Source organism: Sus scrofa, chromosome 13 (genome assembly GCF_054392235.1).
Source record: "Sus scrofa isolate SSC_HxYL_T2T_F1_AM1 chromosome 13, Sscrofa_HxYL_maternal_Yorkshire_Landrace_v2.0, whole genome shotgun sequence".
Taxonomy (NCBI): Eukaryota; Metazoa; Chordata; class Mammalia; order Artiodactyla; family Suidae; genus Sus; species Sus scrofa.
This window is the reverse complement of record NC_139395.1, coordinates 80,100,488-80,126,307: the sequence shown is the minus strand read 5'-3', so window position 1 is coordinate 80,126,307 and position 25,820 is coordinate 80,100,488. Positions and strand designations below refer to the sequence as shown.

The window sequence follows — 25,820 nt, the reverse complement described above, 5'->3', positions numbered from 1 at the left end:
TAGAAATCCCCTAGATATTCTGGCTCAAATATGCCAAGATTTTCATAGATAGTAAGTATGTTCACTTCAACTCTTTGCAATATCGAAAAACTGGAAATAATGTAAAGTGTCCTCAGTATGGGAGTGGATACATAAATTTCAGTAATCTGTATGATGGACAATGTAGCTATTAAAAAGAATGAGATAAATCCATAAAACGGAGCCGTTTCAGGAGGAATCTAAGTTAACCGAAAAATTCAAATTGACAAAAGTATGATTTACCACAATAATATTCGTGGAAAAAAACTGTAATTATGTATCTGCACAGGAACTACCTGGAAGGCTACACTCCAAAGTTAAGATAGTTAACCATCCTAGTTGATGAAAGAGCTCTTATTTAAAGTCCAGAGGCCCTATTTGTAGTCTGGTCAAAGACACCGTGTGACTCAAGGAAACTATTCACTTTTGGGGGCCAAAGCGAACTTTTGTGAAAGCTAACGATAATGTTTACCTCTTAGTATTGTGATGCGGTGAGATGAAATAATGGATTTGAAAACCCTGGCTCACAGCAGGGACAGATCGTCATAGCAATCAGAGAAGGTGACTGGAAAGAGGGGGCGTGAGCCTAGACTTTGAAATGTTTAGCAAGGCCTGGATTTCGTTTGATGCCAGGCTATCTTTTCCCAACATTCAACAGGCATTTATTTATTAAGTGTCTGTACAAAACCGGATGTCGTGGAGAGGCGAAGAGGAAACCCCGCGCGTGCGCAATGAGAGCACCTTTGGCTGCGCTCCGCCCACGTACTACAACTCCCAACAGGCACCGCTCGCGTGTCAGGCGCGTCGCGAAATGCTGACGTACCTCAGTAGCGCGGGGAATTTCGAGTGGCAGTGGGGCACTGGAGACCAGTGGGTAGCGGATACCCCCCGCTTTTTTAGGGGAGACCATGGACTCCTTGGTCGAACAACGGTGGCCTCCGGGGCTGGCAGTCATGAAGGTGAGTGTTTCGGGGGGGTTGGGGGCGCCCGGCGTCCGCAGGAGGCCAGCCCCGGCTTAAGGAGGAGAAAGGATGAGGCGCCAGTGGCGAGCTGGGCCAGGGTACCTGGCTCTTCGCTGCCACTTGCCAACCGCTTGGCTTTGGACTTCAGTTTCCTCCCCTGGGAGGTGCCGGGGATAAGCCTTGGTCCATTATGGTGATCCAAGGTTGGCCTTCGTATGGAACCGATCATTCTCCGAGTCAGCCACAACAGTAACAGAGAACTGGAGGGAAGCAGTTACTCCAAACAATGGAAACAACAGTGACACCTAATTCTTAGGGCTTACTACGTGCCATGCATTATGTAAACTCTCCCAGTTCTTTAGTTGAGAATCTGACACCGTATGTGATTTGGGGTGAATCCTGCATCAGATAACTCTTGATCGCTTAGCAAGGCAGGTAGTCTCCTTTACATTTCTCTTTAATTTCTTCCAGTTACCTTCAAGAAGCCTAGTGCTAATTTGTCTTAATTCCTCTCTGATGTGTCCTGACTCCTAATAGTTGTGCATCTCTCTCTTTTAAACAAAGAAATCAGGACTGGGGCCCAGCACTAGCCTTTGATCTCATTGCAGTATTTTACTGAAAGAACACTGATTTTTGCGGCTACTTTGTTTTTGGCGAGGCATTCCAGTTTCCATTTACCATAGTGGTGAGTTCTGGATTCCTCCTATGTTTGGTTAAGAGCAAATACACTATGCTGTGCTAGCTACAATCAGTTGCTTGGTTTTTCTCCTTGTTCTGTGTTTCTCTTTGCGATTGTGAGCAGGATCACCTTCTTCTGTTCCTTAGTTTGGTAAATTTGAGGATTGTGGTGTCTGTTCCACTGACTCATAAGGCTGACTCTAGGGATTAAGTGAAGGAACGTGGGGGAGGTTAAAGGAGGTATAAGGCCATGTTCTACCTGCTGCCACCAGTGTCATCTCTATTGCTTGGGGACTTGAGATAGCCCTATGGTGAAAAGCTGACATCATGGAAGGATCTAGGAAAGCTGTGGTTTTAAAGTTGTGGTGGCTTTGGCACCAAGACGCAGTGGTGCAGTGGAGAAGAACACAGATTTGAGTTCCAGTGGTTCTGGATTAAATTTGCTCTCTGCTTCATATTTAACTGTGACCCTGATTCAGTTACCTAACCTCTCTGAGCCTCAGTTGCCTCATCTATAAACTGGAAATAGAAATAAATAGTTTATAAGGCTGATTAAATGTGTGTGAATTGGGATGCTGTCTGGCTTATTCACTGTGCCTAAACACAATGGTGCTCAAAAATGACTTGCTAGTTGATTGAAGGTATCTAGCATGTGGTAAGCATTAAATTAATAAATCTTTATTATTAGCATGAAGAAATATTATTAGTTTTTTTTTTTAGGGGATGGAGAAAGATCTATGGCAGATGTTCCAATCTTGGTGGCTTTCTGATAGGCATATACGTATTTTTGCATTTCAGCCAGTAGATGATTTGCTGCGGTGTGGAATTTGCTTTGAATATTTCAACATTGCAATGATGATTCCTCAGTGTTCACATAACTGTAAGTATGTACTCCTTCTGTGAGGTAGTAAAAGTGTGATTTTTATGTAATGTAGTGTTCATTTAACACCAAAAATTAGTACACATACTTATTTCTCACTTTTATTTAGCTTCTCTGTCTTGAAGTTTTCAGGTCTTTTCCATGACCTCCCTCTTGAATAGTAAATATTTTGTATGGGCTCTGATGTTTTTCTACCACTTCCCTCTTGAATGCTTTTATGCCCTTTGTAACATTTACAAGAGTAATGGTTTTGATCACTATGTATGTTTATTTATCCAACACTTCTAGATGTTAAATTTCAGAATTTTTGTTTTTAACAGGATAAGAGATAGGTGGTTCAACCAAGTAGTCCTTGGCATGGAATTTAAAGTTTAAAAAAAAATCCCAGTGGGAGAGTTCTTCCACTGAAGAGTATTACAGACAGAATTATCACTTAACTTGCTCTGTGATGCTGGAAAGAATCATATATTGAGTCTATACTTCTCTCTATGAGGCTAGTATGTAAATATTGTTATACTGTAGCTTGACATATGTAGTGCATAGGAGTGCACCTGTCATTGTTCAGGATCTGCCCTCCAGTTTATGAATTATCTAGGCTTGGGATCTCCCTTATTATCTATTTTCCAGTTGATTTACCTTGGAAAGTTTTTTTTTTTTTTTTTTTTTTGTCTTTTTTTGTTGTTGTTGTTGTTGTTGCTATTTCTTGGGCCGCTCCCGCGGCATATGGAGATTCCTAGGTTAGGGGTCGAATCGGAGCTGTAGCCACCGGCCTACGCCAGAGCCACAGCAATGCAGGATCCGAGCCTCGTCTGCAACCTACACCACAGCTCACGGTAACGCCGGATCGTTAACCCACTGAGCAAGGGCAGGGACCGAACCCACAACCTCATGGTTCCTAGTCGGATTCGTTAACCACTGCGCCACGACGGGAACTCCTTTTTTTTTTTTTTTTTTTGTCTTACCTTGGAAAGTTTAAAAAAAAAAATTAGGCTTAAAAAATGGTTTTGTGGGAGTTCTCTTTGTGGTGCAGTGGAAACAAATCTGACTAGTATCCATGAGGATGCGGGTTCGATCCCTGGCCTTGCTCAGTGGGTTAGAGATCCAGCATTGCCATGAGCTGTGGTGTAGGTCACAGACACGGCTCGGATCCTGCGTTGCTGTGGCTGGCAGCTGTAGCTCGATTTGACCCCTACTGTGGGAACTTGCATATGCCACATGTGTGGCGCCAAAAAAAAAAAAAAAAAAAAAAAGGTTTTGTGAATAGTCGTAGCTTTGGTGAAAATTTTCTATCAAGAAGACAATAAGAGGATAGTGGTGGCAGCAACACAGGCATTAGGGATACATTCGGGCTTGACTCTTCCCTTCCCACTTACTAGGTGGATGAAATTGCAAATCCTAGCATGTCTTCAAATTTGAAACTTTGGTAAGAAGTTTCTGCCTTAGAAGATGGTTGTGAGAATTTAATATGCAAAGTCCAGTGTCTGGCACATTATAGGCCTTTAGTAAATAAATGTTAGTTTCCTTCTAAGCTAGATTCATATTAGTAGCTAAGATAAATTTGGGAGATTCTAAATATGTGTTAAAATTGTCTTTATTTAGGCTTAATTTACATATAATACAGTGCATCCATTTTAAGTGCGCTGGAAAGTGTGCAAGTATCAATAAATTTTGATAAATGTTTATAGCATGTAACCACTATAGTTTAGATACTGAACATTTCTATCACCTGATAGAATTCTCCCTATCTCAGTCAATATGGCCCCAGGGAATTAGATGTGCATCTGTTTCTGGGTTCTTTTCTATTCCATTGATCATTGTTTCTATCCTTATGCCAACACCAAGCTATCTTAATTACTGTGGCCTTCTAGTAAATCTTGAACTCAGGCATAGCAACTACTCTAGCATTTTTTTTCTTTATCAAAATTTTGGTTTTTCTTTATCAAAGTTTTGGTTCTTTTAGGATCTTTGCACTTTATATGCATTTCCATATAAATTTTATTTTTATTTTATTTTTTGGCTTTTTAGGGCCACACTCATGGCATATGGAGGTTCCCAGGCTAGAAGTCAAATCGGAGCTATAGCCACCTGCCTTTGTCACAGCCACAGCAACACGGGATCTGAGCCGCGTCTGTGACCTACACCACCGCTCACTGCAATGCCATATCCTTAACACACTGAGTGAGGCCAGGGATCAACCCGAGACCTCATGGATCCTAGTCAGATTTGATTCTGCTGAAACATGACTGGAACTCCGAATTTCCATATAAATTTTAGAATCAGATTGTTAATTTCTACAAAAAGGCCTGGGACGTTCATTGGAATTGCACTGAATCTGGAGATCAGTCTGTAGGTAATTGACATTTTAAATGTTGTCTTCAGTATAGGAATGTTGTCCTAAATTATAAAGAAATCCTGGTAAAGAATTGGGATTATCATAAATAAAAGGACAGCTTTATTGTTTGCAAGGTTTGCAAACTGGGCATAAACAGCCTTGTGTAACCTAAAGTGCCTTCAGTGAAGGGAGTGAAGGATTTTTAAAAACAAAAACCACACAAGTCACATTTGGGAGACTTGCTAAGGGAATTGGCTGGCCCTTGCAGCCTGACCACATATTCTTGTCAGAGAACATAATCTGGTTTCAGTTTTTTTTTTTTTTAATTTCCTGAGACATTTTAAATTGAGCTTTTTTAGATAGTATATATTTTAGATCTCTTTCAGTCTAGTCTGAAAATATCTATTTTTTACTTGGAATATTTAGACCTACATTGTATAATATAGTAGCTGCTAGCCACATGTGGCTATTAACATCTCAAAGTTAAGTAAAAACTTTAGTTGCACTAGCCTCATTTCACGTGTTGAATTGCCCATGAGACCAGTGGCTGCTGTATTGGACAGTGTAGATATGGAACATTTACATCATTGCAGAGGTTAGTTATTGATAAAGCTGGATTTAGATATACTACCTTGCTTTTTTTGTTTTAGCTTTTAAGGGCTCTGCGTGCATCATATGGAAGTTCCCAGGCTAGGGGTTGAATAGGAGCTGTTGCTGCCGGTCTATGCCACAGCCACAGCAATGCAGGATCCAATCCACATCTGTGACCTACACCACGGGTCATGGCAACGCCGGATCCTTAACCCACTGAGCTGGGCCAGGGATGGAACCTGCAACCTTATGGGTACAAGTCAGTTTCGTTACTGCTAAGCCGCAATGGGAACTCCTATACTACCTTGCTTTTTGTTTTTTTTTTTTTTTTTTTGTCCAGCTGTTCTGTCTGACCTGTCTTCCTGTCTTTTAAAAAGATAATTTAACATTTAAAAATACTGACTTATCAGCACTATTTCTTTATTGTTTTAGTGGTTAAGATAGGCATCTTTAAGTTATTACAATCTCCCTTTGAAAAATATTATGCCACTTGAATAGTGTAAAACTGTTAGAACTATGCCTTTCTTCTCTTTTTTTAAATTGACGTATAGTTGATTTACAACATTATATTAGTTTCAGGTGTATAATAATGATTCAGTATTTTTATAGCTTTTATAACATTTAAAGTTATTATCAAATATTGGCTATATTCTCTGTGCTGTATATCATTATAGCTTATTTATTTTCTCTTTTTTGTTTTTCTTTTTTATTTATTTTATACATAGTAGTTTATATAAAATCCTCTACCCATATTTTGACCTTCCTCTATTCCCTCTCACCGTTGGTAATTGCTAATTTTTTCTCTAGATCTGTAAGTCTGTTATTGTTTTATTATATTCATTTTTTTCTTTCATTTTTTAGGTTCAATATATAAGTGATAACATACAGTATTTGTCTTTTTCTAACTTACCTCACTAAGCACAGTACCTTCCAGCTCCATCCATGTTGTTGCAAATGGCAAAATTTCATTCTTTATTATGGCTGAGTAATATTCCATTGTATATATAGACATATATAAAACCTATTCTTTTTTTTTTTTTTTGACTTTTTAGGGCTACAAATGTGGGATATGGAAGTTTCCAGGCTAAGGGCTGAATTGGAGCTACAGCTGCCAGCCCATGCCACAGCCACTGCAATGCAGGGTCCAAGACACATCTGCAGCCTATACTTATCACAGCTCATGGCAATGCCCCATCCTTGACCCACTAAGCAAGGCCAGGGATTGAACCTGCATCCTCATGGATACTAGTCAGATTTGTTTCCACTGCACCACAATGGGAACTCCCAGTATACCACCTATTCTGTATCCATTCATCTGTGATAGATGTTTAGGTTGCTTCTACATCTTGGCTCTTGTTCAGTAATGCTGCTTTGAACATGGGATGCATATATCTTCTCAAATTAGTGTTGTTGGTGTTTTTTTTCCAGATGTATACCCAAGAGTGAAACTGCTGGGTAATATTGCGGTTGTGTTTTTAGTTTTATGAGGAATCTCCATACTGCTTTCCATAGATGTTGCACCAATTTACATTCCTGCAGCAGTGTATTAGGGTTCCCTTTTCTCGACATCCTCACCAGCATATGTTATTTGTGGTCTTTTTGATGATAACTATTCTCACAGGTGTGAGGTGATATCTTATGTGGCTTTGATTTGCATTTTTTTGATGATGAGTGAAGTTGAGCATCTTTTCATGTGGTTATTGGCCATTTGTATGTCTTCTTTGAAAAAAATGGCTGTTTAGGTCCTCTGCCCCAATTTTTTTTAATTCAGTGAATTTCATTGTATTTATAGCTGTACAACCATCATCACAACCTAATTTTAGAACATTTCCATCCCAAACCCTGAGCCCATCCCTCCCCCTGCAACCTTGTCCTTTGGTAACCATAAGTTTTTCAAAGTCTGTGAGTCAGTTTCTATTCTGCAAATAAGTTCATTGTATCCTTTTTTTAGATTCCATATATAAGTGATAGCATATGGTGTTTGTGTCTCACTGACTAACTTCAGTTAGCATGATAATTTCTAGGTCCATTCATGTTGCTGCAAATGCTGTTATTTCATTCCTTTTTAATGGCTGAGTAATATTCCATTGTGTAGATGTACCACATCTTCTTTACCCACTCCTCTGTCCATGGACATTTAGGTTGCTTCCATGTCTTGGCTATTGTATATAGTGCTGCAATGAACATTGGGGTATATGTATCTTTTCGAGTCATGGTTTTCTCTGGATAGATGCCCAGGAGTGGGATTGGTAATTGGTAATTGAGAGCCTTGCTGGGTAGAATATTCTTGGTTGGGGGTTTTTAACTTTCATCACTTTAAGGATATCATGCCATTCCTTTCTGGCCTGTAGAGTTTCTGTTGAAAAATCATCTGATAACCCTATTGGGGTTCCCTAGTATGTTATATGTTGCTTTTCCCTACCTCCTTGCAGTATTTTCTCTGTCTTTAATTTTAGTCATTTTGATTATTATGTGTCTCAGGGTATTCCTCCTTGGGTTTATTCAGTATGGTACTTGTTTTGCTTCCTGGATTTGAGTGAGTGATTCCCTTCCCATGTAGGGAAAATTTCAGCTATTATCTCTTAAAATATTTTTTCTAGCCCTATCTATCTCTCTTCTCCTTCTGGCAGCCCTATAATGGAAATGTTGTTGTGTTTAAAGTTGTCCCAGAGTCCTCTTAGACTGTCCTCATTTATTTTCATTCTATTTTCTTTATTCTGTTCTTCATTATTGATTTGTACCAGTCTGTCTTCTACCTCGCTTATTCATTCTCCCTCCTGTATTCTGCTATTGGTTCCTTCCAGTGAATTTTTTATTTTGGGTAATGTGTTGTTTATCTCTGTCTGTTTAATCTTTAAATCTTCCATTTCTTTGTTAAATGTTTCTTATAGTTTATTGTTCTTTGCCCTCAGTTTTTTTCCAAGATCTTCAATCATCTTTACTATTGTTACCCCAAAGTCTTTTTCAGGTAGGTTGCTTATTTCCACTTTACTTAGCTGTTTTCTGGGCTTTTGTCTTGTACCTTCATCTGGCTCATATTTCTTAGATGTTTCATTTTGTATAGCTTTTTGTGTGGTCTCCTTTTTGCAGGCTACAATGTTATAGCCTCTCTTGCTTCTGGTGTCTCCTCCCTTGTGGGGGAAATAGATACAAGGGCATGTGGCAGGTTTCCTAAAGGGAAGGACTGGTGGCTGCCCACTGGTACATGGAGCTGAGTCTTATCACTCTGGTGGATGAGGCTTTGTCTCTGGGTGTGATGAGAAGTGGCTTTGTGCCTGGGAGGACTTTAGACGGCCTGTTTGCTAATGTGTGGAGCTGTGTTCCCACCCTGTTTGTTGTTTGGCCTGAGGTTCTCAGCCCTGATGGTTAGGACCAGATTTTTCCAAAATGGCAGCCTTCAGGGGAGCTCATACCAATGATTATTCTTTGGGACCTCTGCCTCCAATGTCTTTCCCCCACAGTCAGCCACAGCTTTCCCAGGAGACCCTTCAAGACCCACAGGTATAGCTGACCCAGATTCCTATGAAGTCCCTGCTTTGCCATGGGACCTAGTGCACATAAAACCCTGCGTGCCCCCTCCAAGAGTGGAGTCTCTGTTTGCCCCAGTGCTGTGTAGCTTCTGTGGTCAAATCTCACTAGCCTTCAACACCAAGTGCTCTGGGGGCTCCTCCCTGTGTCCATCCTCCAGTCATGGGAACCTGACATGGGGTTAGGTACTCTCACTGCTGTGGGAAAGCCTCTGTGATACAGTTATTTTCCAGTTTGTAGGTTTCCCACCCAGCAGGTATGGGATTGCTCCTCTCATCTTGATATGGCTTCTTCTTTGTCTTTGGGTATAAGATATCTTTTTTGGTAGCTTCCAGTCTATTTTGTTTATGATTGTTAAGCAATTAGTTGTAATTTTTGTGTTTTTGTGAGAGGAGATGAACTTGAGTCCTTCTGTTCCACCATTTTGTATCTGACCTCTATTAATGTTTTATAGTTCTCAGTGTATAAGTCTTTAACTTTAACCTCCTTGGTTAAGTTTATTTCTAGGTTTGTTTTTGTTTTGTTTTTTTTTTTTTTTGGTACGATTTTAAAAGGTATTATTTTACATTCCCTTTCTGATATTTCATTTTTAATGTACATCAGTGCTACTCATTTCTGAATGTTGATTTTGAATCCTGCTACCTTGCTGAATTTGAATAAGTAGTTTTTCTGTGGTGTCCTTAGGGTTTTCTCTATATAGTGTCATGTCATCTGCATAGAGTGACAGTTTTCTTTCCTTCCAATTTGGATACCTTTTATTTCTCTTTCTTGTCTGATTGCTGTGGCCAGGACTTCCAATATTATGGTGCGTAGAAGTGGTGAGAGTGGGCATCTATGTCTTGTTCCATATTTTAGCAGGAAGGCTTTCAGCTTTTCTTTGTTGAGTATTATATTGGCTGTGGGCTTGTCATAAATGGCTTTTATTGTGTTAAGAAATGTTGCCTCTATACCCCCATTGATAAGAGTTTTTAATCATGAATGGATGTTGAATTTTGTCAAAAAATTTTTTGTGTATATTGAGAGGATTATGTGGTTTTTGACTTTTCTTTTGTTAGTGTGACCTATTCCATTGATTTACGTATGTTGAACCATCCTTGTGAACTTTGGACAAATCCCAGTTGGTCATGGTGTGTAATCTTTTTTATGTGTTGTTGGATTTGGTTTGCTAGAATTTTATTAAAATTTTTTTGCAGAGTTCCCATCGTGGTGCAGCAGAAACAAATCTGACTAGGAACCATGAGGTTGTGGGTTTGATCCCTGACCTTACTCAGAGGGTTAAGGATCCAGTGTTTCTGTGAGCTATGGGGTAGGTCACAGATGCGGCTTGGATCTGGTGTTGCTGTGGCATAGACCAGCAGCTGCATCTCAGATTTAGACCCCCTAGTCTGGGAGTCTCCATATGCCACAGGTGTGGCCCTAAAAAGCAAAAACAAAAAAAATTGCATCTATATTCATCTAAGATATTGGCCTATAATTTTCTTTTTTGGTAGTATCTTTGTCTGTTTTTGGTATTGGGGTGATGGTGGCTTCATAGCCTGTCTTTGGTAGTGTCCTCTCCTCTTTAGGCTTGGTTTAAGTTTGGTAGAATTCACCTGTGAAGCCATCTGGTCCTGGGTTTTTTTGGGAAGGGTTTTTTTTGTTGTTTGTTTGTTTTTTAATTACAGACTCTATTTCACTTTTAGTGATGAGTCTGTCTAATTTATCTGTTCCTTCTTGATTTGGTTTTGGTGGGCTATATATTTCTAGAAAGTTGTCCATTTCTTCTAGGGTTCTCAAATTTGTTGGCATATATGACTCTTCATAGTATTGTCTTATGGCTTTTTGTATTTCTGGTATCAGTTGAGATTTCTCCTTTTTCATTTCTAGTTTTGTTTATTTGAGGTCTCTTTTCTTCTTGGTGAGCCTGGCCAGTGGTTTGTCAACTTTGTTTACTCTTTCAAAGAACCAGCTCTTGGTTTTATTGATTTTTTTTTTTTTTCGCTATTTAAAAAAAAAATCTCTACTTTATTGAATTCCTCTCTGAACTTTATGAATCCTTCCTTCTGCTGAATTTAGGTTTTGTTTGTTCTTCTTTTTCTAATTCTTTTAGATGGCAGATTAGGTTGTTTGAGATTTTTCTTGTTTTTTTGAGGAAGGTCTATATTGCTATGAACTTTCCTCTAAGAACTGCTTTTGTGGCATTCCACATATTTTGGGGTTTTTTGCTTTTGTTTTTGTCCTTTGACTGTACCTGTGGCATGTGGAAATTCCCAGGCCAGGAACTGAACTTGTGCCACAGCAATGACCCAAGCCACTGCAATGACAATGCCAGATCCTTAACCTGCTGCACTACAAAAGAACTCTTACATTCCATAGATTTTGCATGGTTGTGTTTTCATTGTTTGTCCCAAGGTATTTTTTAATTTCCTTTTTTTTTTTTTTTTTTTTTTTTTTTGCTTTTTGCTTTTTAGGTCTATACCTGTGGCACATGGAAGTTCCCAGGCCAGGGGTTGAATCAGAGCTGCAGCTGCTGGCCTATGCTGCAGCCACAGAAACACAGGATCCAAGCCGAGTTTGTGACTTATACCACAGTTTATGGCAACATGAGATTCTTAACCCACTGAGCGAGGCCAGGGATTGAACCTGCATCCTCATGGATACTAGTCACATTTGTTTCTGCTGAGCCACAGTGGGAACTCCCTTAATTTCCTTTTTGATATCCTCATTGACCCATTGGTTTTTTTTTTAGTAGCATGTTGTATAGTCACCATGTGGTCATTTTTTTCATAATTCTTTTCCTGTGGTTGATTGCTGGTTTCATGCTGTTCTCATGCAGTCAGAAAAGATGCTTGAAATAATTTCTATACTCTTAAATTTGTTGACGTTAGTTTTGGGTCCTAGTATATGATTAATCCTAGAGAATGTTCCATGTGCTTTTGAAAATAATATGTATTTTGATTCCTTTTGATGTAATGTCCTGAAAATATCAATTAAGTCTAACTGCTCTATTGTATCATTTAAGATCTCTTTTGCCTTATTGATTTCTATCTAGAAGATCTGTCCATTGATGTCAATGGGCTGTTAAAATCTCTTACTGTTATTGTATTACCATCAACTGCTCCCTTTATTTGTGTTAATGTTTGTTTTTTGTATTTGTGTGCTCCTATATAAGGTGCATATATAGTGAATTGTTATAGAGGTGTGCACCCTGAATAGTGATAGTTTCACCAAGTTCCTTCCCCAGCAACTATACTCAGCATCTCAGCATCAAGCTGCCATAGCTTTGAACTGTGTCTGTGAGCATCTGTGCTTTATTTTTATTTATTTTCTGCGTGTCTTCCGGTAATTGCTTTTTCACTTTATGCCTACTTTGGCTTATGAAAAGTTTCACAGGAATGCTTAACTTTCAGATGGTGGTGAAAACCTGTGTTATATTCTTTAGCTCCAAAATTTCTATTTGGTTCTTATTTATATTTTCTATCTCTTTGTTGATATTTTCACTTTGTTCACACATCATTTTCCTTAATTCATTGAGCATCTTTATTATTTAAAATTTTTAATTTAAAATTTTTTGTTGGGTAATTCATATACTTTTTTTTTTTTTTTTTTTTTTTTTAGGATTAACTTCTGGAGACTTATTTTGTTCCATTGCTTTGGCCATGTTTCCCTGTATCTTCATTACACTGTGTTGAGATCCATGCATTTGAAAAAGCAGTCATCTTTCATAGGCTTTATAGACTTTCTTCATATAGGGAAAGCTAGATGTTCCTGCATCCACATTTACCAACCAGCCCAGCTAGAGATTCTGGGGGCCTCTTAAACCTTTTCTGTGGGTGTATCTTCTTTGGAATTGTGAGTGTAAATTCCCAATTAGAGATGTTTTGCTTGTTTCTTTTTTCATTAGTTTACAATGTTTTGCTTCTTCTTACATATGTAGTACGTGAGACCTTGTCAAACTGCAGCAAACTGCCCAGCTCTTTTTTGTTCTTAGTGGCCTCCCAAGCACTAGAATATGTCAGGTCCCATCAGCACTCTAAGTCAGGCAAGGTAGAAGCTGTCCCTCAGGCAGCCATTTAAAAAGCTGAAATATTGGTTGCATTCTTCTCTTTTACCTTTCTCCTCAAAGGAGAAGTCACAGAGTTATATTGACCTCCATCTGCTGTACTGTGGGTCTCTGGAGCAACAATAGCAGCAAACTGCCAGGTCTTTTTTGTTCTCATTAGTGTCTAGGCATCTGGAATATGACGAGTTTCTCCAGCACTATATGAGTTGGGTGAGCTAGAAACCAGTCTCTTGGGCAGCCTCATGAAAAGCTGCAATGTTGGATGCATGTTCCTCCTTAGAGCAAAGCTGAGAAGTGGGAGTTTCTGCGCACTCCCAGGGGAGGGGTGGTGGTGAACAAGTTTGTATTAATCCAGACTATCACCTTTGTTTTCATTGACTCCAACCCAGTGCCCTGTTTTGTCAGTGCTTAGAGTCAGGCGAGATGGAAACCAGTCCCTTGGGCAGAGTTCCCAAAATGTGAACATTTCATATGTGTTTCAGTCTTCTGTATCCTTCCCCTGGGAAAAGCTGGGAATTGGGAGTTTCTTTCTGTTCATGTGGTGCTGAGCCAGAGGGAGAGACTCTGGCAAGTAAGGGTCATGAACTGCCTACTGGCTCTGATGTGGCTAGTTGTGTGCTTGCCCTGGGGTACAGGAGCATCATAACTGTCATCTGGATTTGTCACAAAGGGATTTGGGTCACATACTGTTGTTGATTTTTATTTCCATGGGAAAAGCAAAGTCTGGCTTAATATTCCGCCATCTTGCTAACATCACCCACTCTCTGTGGCCAGTTTACTCTCATACTAAGGTGGGATATTCTAGGGTGTCTACTGAATGTCTGTGCATTTAGCGAGGTTCCTCTAAAGTGGGTGCTAGACATTTTATGAACTCTTGCCCCTGTGTAGTTTCTCCAGTTACGGTTCCTTCCCTGAAGTTGTCTGGCCTCTGTGTTTTCACCCTGCGAATGTGCAGATTTGCATAAGTAGTGGATCTGTATTCATGTTTCTGGAGGCCTTTCTATGTGTGGCTTCTTTCTTTCTGGCACTTTGCCTTGCAAATTCTAGCTACCTAGATTGCTTTGAACTCTGACTTTTGTTTCTTTAACTAGCAAGACTAATGGGCTTTTGTATCTCCTCCCTGAACAGTGATCAAGAAATGCCTCGGGGCAGATACCTTGGGATGGGGTAGAACTCCTCTTATTTCTGCAGTTGTCCGAAGTCTGAAAATAGCTGTTTCATATTTTTCCCTAGTGTTTTAGTTGTTTATAGAAGGATGGTAATTCTAGATCTTGGTTACTTGCTCATGAACAAAGATAAAAGTCAATTCTGTAGCTTTTAATTACGTTGTTTTAGGGAAAAACAACTTTATTTTTTATGAATTCAGTGAACTCAGCCAAAAAACTAGCCTTTATTTCCATTAAAAATTTTTTTTTGGCTTGTTTCTGTCACATAGTTGTCACTGAAGTGAAACTTTATATGAGGAAGTTGGTGGAGAGTACTTCCAATAATGATGATTTATTTTTTGAGCACTTATTTTTCATATTATACCGGTCATGATTCAGTAGGCTTTTTCTCCTAATCACCAGTTGTTACAGTTTCCTTCAAGACTAAAAGTTGCTCTGAGTCTGTAGTTATTTTAATGACACAAAGGCCCTCAGAGCTTAGTAGGAGCCAGAGCTAGCCATCATGTTCTGTATTGTCTTGGATTGACTAGAATTGGTGACCCAGGATCCTAGCCACTTTGATGCTCCTTACACGTTTCAAGACTTGTCATTTTAAATTCCTTTATTCTGTTTTGCTCTGTTTAGCATTTGAGATATGGGTGACAAACTGCTGCTATTAAGGTTTGAGTGAGGTGCAGTGGCAGAATGTAGGACAATTAAAATAATCTAAATTCATGCTATTAGAGTACTTTTGAGGGGAGAGGGCCCAGACTTACTCCTATCCTTAAAATACCATTAAATGAGAAATGTTCTCACCAATAGATTGATCTGCATGAGTGCCAATTTGATTTGCATTTGCACAGTATTACTGATTTGACAATGGAGTTGCTTAAAATATTTACTCTTAGATGAAGTCACTGGCTTTTAGGTACTGTTAAATTGCCACTATTTTAAAGATGGGCCAGCAGTCATTTTTCTTTTCCTTTGGTAGATTTTGACTCGCAAAATTAATTGAGGCTCATGTTGGAATAAAAAACAATTTAATTTTTAAAAAAAGTGAAATGTGAAATGTTTCATTTACTGGCCTTTGCCAAATTAAGAGGCAATGTCATATTCTCTCAGGGAAATAATCTGTGTTACTCTTCTTTTTCACTCTTAGGAGGCAGCACCGTGAAACAAGATGGGGAGAAAAGAGATAGCTCTACATACAGAAGGACCTCCCCTTTTGCAGACCTGCACTTAGGGGAATGTTGGAGTGCTTGGAGGGCTGTCATCTCCTGTTAGTTAAATGGTTACTTTATTGGAGGCAGAAGCCAGCCTTCTCAACTTTCCAGGATCTCCTATTCCTTTCAAACTTCTAACTAGATTTTCTTTCTTTCTTTTTTTTTTTCCGGCCATGCCTGTGGCATGTGGAAGTTGTTGAGCCAGGGTTCGAACCCCTGCCACAGTAGTGACCCAAGCCACAGCAGTAACAATGCTGGGTCTCCAACCTGCTGAGCCACCAGGGAACTCCTTGATTTTCTTTTTTTTTATTTGGACACTTAACAATTATTTTTAAAATGGTGCACTTTCTCATAAAATCCTTACGATCACATGCAGAAAGGATTGGTTTCAGTTTTAGAAATTTACGTTTTACTGTTAGAATGCTAGGCTCTTTGGATATATGAAAGTCAGCAGATGGCTTTATCCTGTTTGAGATTAGAAATGCCTCTTTCCCCAGGCTTGTGTGTTTCTGTGAAGCTACCCTCTGCTTCTTCCCTCTTCCACCCTGTATACATGGCTCATGGTTGGGCATTTGGGTAGAAAAACAAAATTCATGGACGATTTAAATAAAGCCACCTAGGAATATACAGTTTAGAGCTCTTTAGTTACTCTACTTTGATTGAAATACCATGCTTGCTCACTAGAAAATAAATTATGCTGCTCCATGGTTCACCAGCATATACTTGGTAGTAGACTGGTAGGTTGAATTAAGTGGAGGGCTTGATCTACTTTGGACTAATGTCTGGTTCTCTATATTTCAAGACAAAACACATGTAAGATTATGCAGAAGAGAAAGTAATAGCCTCATTATATATACTCTGGTACGTGTGATCCTATTAATTAAATATTTATATTATATAGGTACTTTAGAGTTGACGCTGGAATGAGCTAAGACTTTTGAGATTAGTGGGGTGGGAAGAATGTATTTTGCATGTGAGAAGTACATGAATTTGGAAGGTAAGGGGTGGAATGCTGTGGACTAAAGTGTCTTCCCCTGCCCCCCCCACCCCGCCCCCAACTTCCCCAGATTCGTAAGCCTTAAGCCTCAGTGTGATGGTATTTGGAGATAGGGCCTTTGGGAGATTATTATGTTTAGATGCGGTCGTGCCCCCTGATGATGAAAAGAGATAGAAAGCTTGTTTTCTCTCCCGGTGTCTTGTAAGGACACAGTGAGTAGGCAGCTGTCTGCAAGCCAGAAAGAGTCCTCACCACAAAGCTACTATGCTGGCACCTCAGTCTTGAACTAGCTCTCAGAAGTGGGAGAAAATAAATTTCTATTGTTTAAGCAGTCAGTCTATGATATTTTGGTATGGCAGGCCGAGCTTTCTAAGACACCTAATTCCTCCCTCCAGTCCTTTATATCATTACTGTCATTCATTTCATGCACATACAAGCATTTGCATATGTATATGAGCATAAGTAATCTAATGTTTTGCTGCTATTATTGTTTTGAGCAAACTGTTGTCTGTTAGATCAGTTAAGAATAAGAAAAATAAGTTTTAATTTTACCTGTACTTATTTCTTCTACATTTGTTCTTTTCTTTAGAGTGGATCCAAGTGTTAGGCTCATATCATTTCCCTTTTCTCTGAAGAATATAGCATTTCTTCCAGTGCCAGTCAACTGGGAGCAAGTGTCCTCAATTTTTATTTGTCTAGAAAGTTTTTATTTCTCTTTCACTTTTGAGGGATCATTTTGCAGAATATAAAGATCTTGGTCGATGGGTCTTTTCTCTCCACACTTTTAATATTTCACTCATCCTTGCATGCATGGTTTCTGAGAACAGATTTAGTTATTATCTTTGTTTATCTGTAAGTATGGTGTTTTTTCTCCTCTAACTTTTTCTAAGATTTTTTTCTTTATTTTTTCCACAGTTTGAATGTGATATATCAAATTGTAGGTTTGGGACATTTTTTCTATGTGGTGTTCTTTTGGCTGCCTGAATCTGTAGTTTGGTGTCTGACAATCTGAGGGAAATTCTCTGTCATTTATTCTTCAAATATTTTTTCTATTTTCTTTCTCTTTTTCTTCTCTTTCTGATGTTACCAAGGTATAACAAAAGGTATACCTTTTGTTGTTGTCCCCCTGCAGAATGTTCTTGAATATTATTTCATTTTGTTTTGTTTTTAGATAATAGTTATGTTCATTTATTAGTTTCAAAAATTTACATCAGCTGTAATTATTTTTTTTGTGTGTGTGGTTTTTTTTTTTTTTTCTGGTCTTTTTGCTTTATAGTTTTGGAAGTTGCTATTGAGATATCCTCAAATGCACTAATTTTTTTTCTCCTCAGCTGCATTTTATCTGCTAATGAGCACATCGAAGGCATTCTTCATTTCTTCTACAGTGTTTTTCATTTCTAGCATTTCTTTGACTCCTCCTTAGAATTTTCATCTCTCTGCTTATATTACCCATTTGTTCTTAAATGTTGTCTACTTTGTCCAGTACAGCCCTTAGCATACGAATCATAGTTGTTTTAAATTCCTGGTCTGACAATTCCAGTGTTCCTGTCATATCTGACAATGCTAATGATGCTGTCAATTTCTTCAAATTGTGTTTTTTGCCTTTTAGTATGCCCTATAATTATTTCCTATTAGTGGGGCATTGATGTACTGGCTAAATGCAACTGCAGTAAATAGCCCTTTTAGTAATGTGCTGTGAGATGTGGGGGGAGGGGTGGTGTTGTATATTCCTACAATTAGGTGTCTTTTAGTGAGCCTGTGCCCTGGGCTGTGAACGCCACAAGTGGTTCTCAGTTTGTCCCCCCCTTGGGAGGGCCAGGATGGCTAGAGGTAACTGGAGTTGGTTGTTTCCCTTCCAGCCAGTTCTGCTGGACTCTGATAATAACCTAATAGAATAGGCTCCAATAAAATAGTTTATCTTGAGGGCAGGCCTTGTTAAGAACAGAGGGTTCTGGTGTATTTTAAAATGATTATTTCCCCCCCTCCCCTGCAGAAGAATTTTGGATTCCCCCCACGCCCTACTTATGGTCACTTTGAGAACCTGGTATATCCCTTGGAGTTAAAAACTGACATAAGTGTGAGCTGCTGCCCCCCACCCCTCCCCACCCCATGTCTATGTCCCTGTGGAGTTTTTAACTCTCAGACTTATCCACACTGCGCCTCCAGCAATTTGTCAATTATAGTTCAGATTTTGTGTCCCAACATTGGTTACAGCAAAAGCTCTTCTCTAGTTCCCATGGAGGTTTCTGCTCTGGTAAATTGTATTTTTCTATATCCAGCCTGTCTCTCCAGTTTTGGGGGCAGCAGTTTGCCCCATAAGGTCAGTTCCTCAATGGATCTAAGAAGAGATACTGATTTTTTTAGTTTGTTCAGCTTTTTACTTGTTGTTAGGTGGAGTGATAACTTCCAAGGTGCTTACATGCCAAACTGGAAACCCCCTTTATTTGTCTTTGCTTCCCAAAAGAACTTTATTCATTGCCTGATTTATCTTTTTCATAATGTGTTTCATTTTTCCTGGGTGCTCTTACTGAGGCTGACATGATTTGTTCACTTCCAGGATATCTGTACCTGAAATAATACTATCTCTTCCTTTTCCTCCTTAACTAAACTGAATCCTTTAATGAGGCTCCTTTACTAAGCTGAATTCGTGCTCGTAGCAGATTAGCTACCAGTAAGGTACCATTCTATTAGTCACATCTGTTTTTTTCTTTGGGAGATTATTTTACACTGCCTTGAGTTTGAAGAATTTAGTTCATGCCAATTTCCACTTAACTTGTTAAGACTTAATACATTGTCCTTAATGCACCATTGGACTGTAATTGCCTCACTTCCATTTCAGCTCCTTGAGGTCAAGAACCGTCCCTTACATACTGTGCTTTTCTTAGTGCTTGCCACAAAAGTACTTGTTAAATGTGGGATGAAGGATATCATTTAAGATATCCTTAGAGTTAGGATGTAGAAATCCCTAATTTGATAACATGGGTATATATTATTTCTTAACATGTGTATATGTCTTATTTCAGAATTTGTATTTTAGAGTGTTAGGCAGTGGAGAAACACTACATGTTTATATAAATCCATCCTAGGTCTTAAATGTATATTTCCTTCATTTTACAGTGATGCGTATTGCTTATAGAGTTGTGATGTGCTAGGGACTCATGATTATTATTATTTGCTATGTTTCCATTTCCTAAAAATGCTATTTAATTATATTTGCAAATGTGTATAGGTAAAGTAGAGGTCCTAGAATTTTTGGATTATAATGATATACCTTAGGTGATGGAAATATTCTAAGGCTTAAGTCAGATTTTGTTTTTGCTTGTGCCTGCAGCGTAGACTTTCTTAGGCCAGGAATCGAACTTACACCACAGCAGTGACACAAGCTGCTGCAGTGAAAATGCCAGATCTTTAACCTGCTGCACCACCAGAGAACTCCTCCAGTGTTATTATATAGTTTAACTGATACATTGTGTTGCATTTGTGTTTTTGCAGACTGTTCTCTTTGTATAAGAAAATTTCTGTCCTATAAGACACAATGTCCAACTTGTTGTGTGGTAAGTTTTTCTTTCCTTATCTTTTAAACTAACTGATTGGTAGAGATATTTCTGCTTCATGCATACACAAAAGCCTATGGGAAGATGTATAATTATTGAATTAAGCTATATCAAAAACATTTTTAGAAAGGACTTCTAAAATACATATACGGAGAAATGGACTTTGTTCAACTGTTCATTAAGATTTCTGATAACCTAAATGTATTTTAGGAAGTAAGAACTAAGAGTAAGATATAACACACTTTAAATTTTATGAACTGTTTTTATGGCTTTTTTTTTTTCTTGTGATTTCTTACCTAGGGTAGAAAATGGTAGGTATTATTTGCAAAGGATTATTATTTGTGCAGAAGGCAAAGATTCTGCTTAACTGGCCCCTACCTCTTTCCCAAAGCAGACCTTCTGAGAGAATACTAGGAAATTTGTTACAGTTTCTGAGACATTTCATGTGATAGAAATAGGTGAAAAAGTAGGTAGAAAGGGAAAGTAAACATAAATAAGGGTGAAGAAAGAAGAAAAAGAGACAGTAATGTCTGACAGAAAGGACACTGGGGCTAGTTAAAGGGTTTGGGTTCTTGTTTGATACCTCTGGTAGGTACCTTGTGTCACGTTGTAGTTGAACTTATTTGGTTCCCAAGTCTAAACTTTTTACCATTAGGTATGCTGCTGTCATCAAGATGGTACTGTCACAGAGATAAACTATATGTCATTTTTGCTAAATAACTACTGGATTTATGATTTTCCTCTTGCATTCCTGAACACCAGTCTTGTTTTTAAACTCTTTTTGAACACCTACTGCCTTTCCCAATGTTGTCACTTAAAAGAGCATCTTTATCTGCTTTTCAGGAGAAATTTTTGGGAAAGCTGAGTGCTGACATTTTGAAGGAGAATTCTAACTCATATCAGGTTTCTTCTTAGTCAGAACAGCATACATATGTTTTTCCCAGATGCTTTGGAGAGCTTTTATCAGACTTCCAGTCAGCAGATAGTGATTCACTGTTTTAAAATTCCATATTAGTACGAAATAAATTAACTTTATTTTGAGGCTTTCCTGGAAGACTCAGTAGAATGGGAAGTCTCAGGAGGATGAGACTCACGTTTTCAAAAACAAGATTATGACAAGTTAATTATTGTTTCTGACCTTTTTCCATCTGTTGTTTTTCTTCTCTAGACAGTCACAGAGCCGGACCTAAAAAATAACCGCGTGTTAGATGAACTGGTAAAAAGCTTGAATTTTGCACGGTATGATTTAGTTTTGTGACTAATTCCTAACTGCTTTTGCCTTTTATATGTGTTTCGCCCCCTTTACTCTGTGCACTTTTGGGGTTTAGGAAAGGCGGGGTTGCATATTTGGTGGTAAAAGAAGGAAAGGAGGGAAGTGACAGCAGTCGTTAATCACACGTGGACAATCTAATTGTAATAGGATTTTCTTTCTTAACAGAAAATCTCCTGTTATGAAAAAACAAGAGTTAAAATGCAGATTAGAGGACTTACAGTTTTTTTGTTTGTTTTAGGGCTGAACCTGTGGCATATGGAAGTTCCCAGGCTAGTGGTGGAATTGGAGCTGTAGCTTCCAGCCTTTGCCACAGCAATGCCAGATCTGAGCCTTGTCTGTGACCTACACCACAGCTCTTGATAATGCCAGATCCTTTAACCCACTGAATGAGGCCAGAGATTGAACCCACGTCCTCATGCATACCAGTCAGATTTGTTACCGCTGAGCCACAACAGGAACTCCCTGGAGCACTTACTTACTTCTGGGTATTTCAGAGATATTTCAGCTTCATCTTTTATTTTTCCTGCCCCAGCATTAGAATCAACCATTTTTTCCATGGAGCTCTGCTTCCTTTCGTTGGAGAATGGTATTTAGGAATCAGGGTCTGGAATTGGGTATGCTCATTTTTACTGGGGTGTCATTGCTTCTAAGAATTCTGAGTGGACAGATCTGGGTAATATATGCATGTTTGCATACGTGTGTACTAACTCATGTGTACACACATATTTCTAATGGTTTCTGTGTCTGTTATGTATTAATCTATTAATTCTCAATCTGATTTGCTCAGCATGTGTAAAATGATGTGTCACATGAAATAAATAATTGCTGCTGCTTTATAATTACTTAACTGTCAAATGCATGATTGCAATAGTGAGTGGTCATCCAAAGGGGTATAAAAAGGCATGTCTTACCAAACAGTATTTTGAATTATTTTTAGTTTAATCATACAAGCCAAGCAGGGGTTTTTATTAAGAACATATTTTGTTGGAGTTCCCATTGTGGCTCAGAGGGTTATGAACCTGACTAGTATCTGTGAGGATGTGGATTCAATCCCTGGCCTTACTTAGTGGGTTAAGGATCTGGTGTTGCCATGAGCTATGGTGTAGGTTGCAGATGTGGCTCAGATCCTGTATTGATGTGGCTTTGTGTAGTGCAGACCAGGAGCTGGAGCTCTGATTTGATCCCCAGTCTGGGAACTTGCATATGCTGCAGGTGCAGCACTGAAAAGCAGGAAGAAACAAAACAAAACAAATATACTGTGTTTACTTAACAGCTTAACAGTTACATGCCCAGCATACTTAAGTATGTGACTTCCAAGCCTGTTAGGACATTTTTGGTGGTACATTACATTGTTTCCAAAAACATAAAGAGATTTCATCCAATAGAATTGCATGTTTATTCATTGGTTTGTATCCTAAGAATGATAGGATTTAGTGCTCTGAACTCGCCTAATGGGACATTCCAGAAATTGGTTGGTTTGTTATTTGCATAAGCAAAGTCATAAGAAGGTGGTAGGTATACTTCTTAGATTAAGACATTCTGAGATTCTCTGATTCTCATGAATAAAGTGATTGCCTTTCTTATTTTAAAGTCCTTCAACAATTAGATTCTTAATTCTATGAGAAAAATGGAGCCCTGCCTTTAGAAATGAGTTGTTTGACTATTTGCTTTTCTCTGAGACAGTAAAATTGTATTTCAGGGTAAAATTGTATTTCAAGGCTTTTTTTTTTCCTCAGCTGGTGTTGAAAGTGTAATAACCTCCCTGCTAGGAAAAAGGGAGTGTTACAGAGAACAGCATCTGCTTGTTGAAGAGAAGTGATCAGTATCTTTGGGTTCATAAACCTTTTGGTAACTTAAAGGGAGGCCTTCTACCCTTCTCCCTCCATCCCAAAATAAATAGGCTACTTAGGTATTCATTATAGCTGGCCTGGGGGGGGGGTAGGAAGCATTCATTATAGGATTGGCATGGAGTTTATCTTCTTTCTGCTTGTGTTGCCATTCTTCTTGGAATTGCCTTCTGGTGAACATTTCTTGGACATTTGTCATATCTAAAGTCTGTGGTACTTTACTTGCAAAATTGGTAGGGATGATATTCAGGCTAGTCAGTTTCATCATTTGTTTGAAATATGATTTAAGATTAGTGAGGAGAGAACTTTAAGAGTAAAATGTAAGGTATTTGTATTGTTTGTTGATTTCATTTTTTCCTTCATTCTCATGTCATTGCCATTTTATGATAATGTGATTTAAAAAAATTTAGTTATTCTAAACAATATAAAAGGGTATTGGAAATAATTCCAGAGCTTTTAAGACACAAGGCTGATAGATAGATCTTATATTTTCTTCTAACTTTTTGCCTTTTAATTTTTTTTGGTGGGGGGCACGCCTGCAACATGTGGACATTCCTGGACCAGGGATTGTACCTGCCCCCCAGCAGTGACTCAGGCCGCTCCAGTGACAACACTAGATTCTTAACCTGCTGCACCACAAGAGAACTCCTAACTTTTGCCTATTATTTTCAAGGAACAGGTTTTTTTGTTGTTTTTTTCTTGACTCAGTTTTATTTAAAATAATTCTAAGAAACTATTGTATTGAACAAAATTTATTTAGAATATTTTTGTCTAAGTGGAACATCATCCTTGACCTAAGTGAGAAAATGTTGTTTCTGTATTTTTGCATAGCAGCCTCTCTGCATGTATATCATTATTTTTACAAGTTGAGAGTATAGCACATCATTTACGACTTTGGCTTATCTACCATTGGGGTATGAATTTTTCTCTAGGTGCTTGCTCCAAGTTTAAGAATTTAAACATTTTAGATAATAATTGTAATAGATAATTCTCTTAGCATCGCATAAGAGTAAATAGAATAAAATTTTGCCTTTTCCAAGCACATGGTTTAAAGCATACTGGGTTTGAGAACTAGTTCAGCCTTGACTGTACTAGTTCATTCGTTCTCTTTCTTCTTTCTTTCTGTCTGTCTCTCTGTCCCCCCCCCCCCCCCCCCCGTCTTTCTTTCTGTCTTTTTAGGGCCACACCTGTGGCTATGGAAGTTCCCAGGCTAGAGGGCAAATCAGAGCTGTAGCCACTGGCCTATACCACAGTCACAGCAATGCCAGATCCCAGCTGTGTCTGCGAAGCTCACGGCAATGCTGGATCCTTAACCCACAGAGTGAGGCCAGAGATCGAACCTGTGTCCTCATGGTTACTAGTCAGATTGATTTCTCCTGCTCCACAATGAAAATTCCTCTTTCTTTCCTTCCTCCCTCCCTCCCTCTTTCTTTGCTTTGCTTTTCTCTTCTCTTCTCTTTTCTTTTCTTTCTTTCTGTGACCCAAGCCACTGCAGTGTTAACACCAGATCCCAACCCAGTGTGCCACCAGGGAAAATCCTGTACTAGTTTTAATGAGTGTGATCAAGATAGTAGCAGTTCCCTTGTGCTCAGCAGTGAAAAACTGGACTAGTATCCATGAGGATGTGGGTTCAATCCCTGGCCTTCTCAGTGAGTCAAGGATCCAGTGTTGCCGTGAGCTATGGTATAGGTCACAGATGCGTCTTGGATCTGGTGGTGTTGTGGCTGTGGCTGCAGCAAATTCTGTGGCCATTTTGACCCCTAGCCTGGAACTTCCATGTGCCACAGGTGTGGCCGTAAAAAAAAAATTATATATATATATATACACACACACACACACATACATACACACACACACGCACACACACACAAATGTTTTTTGATCTCTTTTCCGCAACTGAAAAATGGGAATAATGTTGTTGACATTTTGAGAAATTGCTGTAAGGAATAGAAATGAAGAGTTATATTAAAACATATCCAGCACAGTATCTGGAACAAAGGAACCCAAGTGAATATTCCTATCATTTCTATCCTAAATGATTCATCTGTATTTATACAATGTTGCCCTGTTATACAAATGTGCGTGCTCTAAGTTGCTGATAAGAACTTGTACTGTGGTTGGTTTCTATCTGTTTAATCAGATGGTGCTAAACTACTGTTGGCATGTTCCATACCAAAATAAGTATGTACAGGGACTTCTACTAGCTGCTGAAATCCATGGACTTGATTGCATGGATTTTATGACTGCCTGTGTCTACTCAAAAACCTGTTTTCACTCTTGATTCGTAGCCACATTCTGAAGAGGAAAGGTTACTGTATAGTTAACAAATTGGGCAGGATTTTCCTATAGTTTACTGAGTCACAATTATTCTGATAGTCTATAATTCATCTAAAACAGTGTCTATGATGAATGCCCTTAGGCATTGTAATGCCATTTCCCTTTAATATAAATTCATAAGAGTGATGACAATTAATGGAAAATTACCAATTCAATGTGACTTCAGGTATCAGTTTTGGAATTAATATTTTCACACAGTTCATTTTTAAGATATGTGAATTCTCATAAATAGTCTCATGGTTTTAAATACCATTTGTGCATTAATGCCTTCCAAATCTGTGTCTCAGCTAGAGTGCTCTCCTAACCTGAGCCTCAGATATCCAACTGCTTATCCCACATCTCTACTTGGACTTCTTAAAGCCAAAACTAAACTAATTCCCCCTCTGCTGCCCCCAAAGCCCCACTCCCAGTCT

At 38.7% G+C, this 25,820-nt stretch overlaps 1 protein-coding gene across 6 annotated transcripts in view; it reads left to right on the top strand.

Moving 5' to 3' along the window:
• Positions 1–826: 826 nt before the first annotated feature.
• RAD18 (RAD18 E3 ubiquitin protein ligase) overlaps positions 827–25,820 on the top strand; it is a 106,134-nt gene continuing 81,140 nt past the window's right edge. For 3 of the 6 annotated variants that reach the window (XR_014822316.1, XM_084986674.1, XM_084986673.1), the window contains exons 1-4: positions 827–977; positions 2,457–2,538; positions 19,889–19,950; positions 21,119–21,189. Coding sequence is in view for 5 of the 6 variants with exons in the window: in XM_084986674.1 (XP_084842800.1) it covers positions 927–977; positions 2,457–2,538; positions 19,889–19,950; positions 21,119–21,189 (266 nt within the window). In the remaining variant the exon portion in view is untranslated. 6 annotated transcript variants of the gene reach the window in all.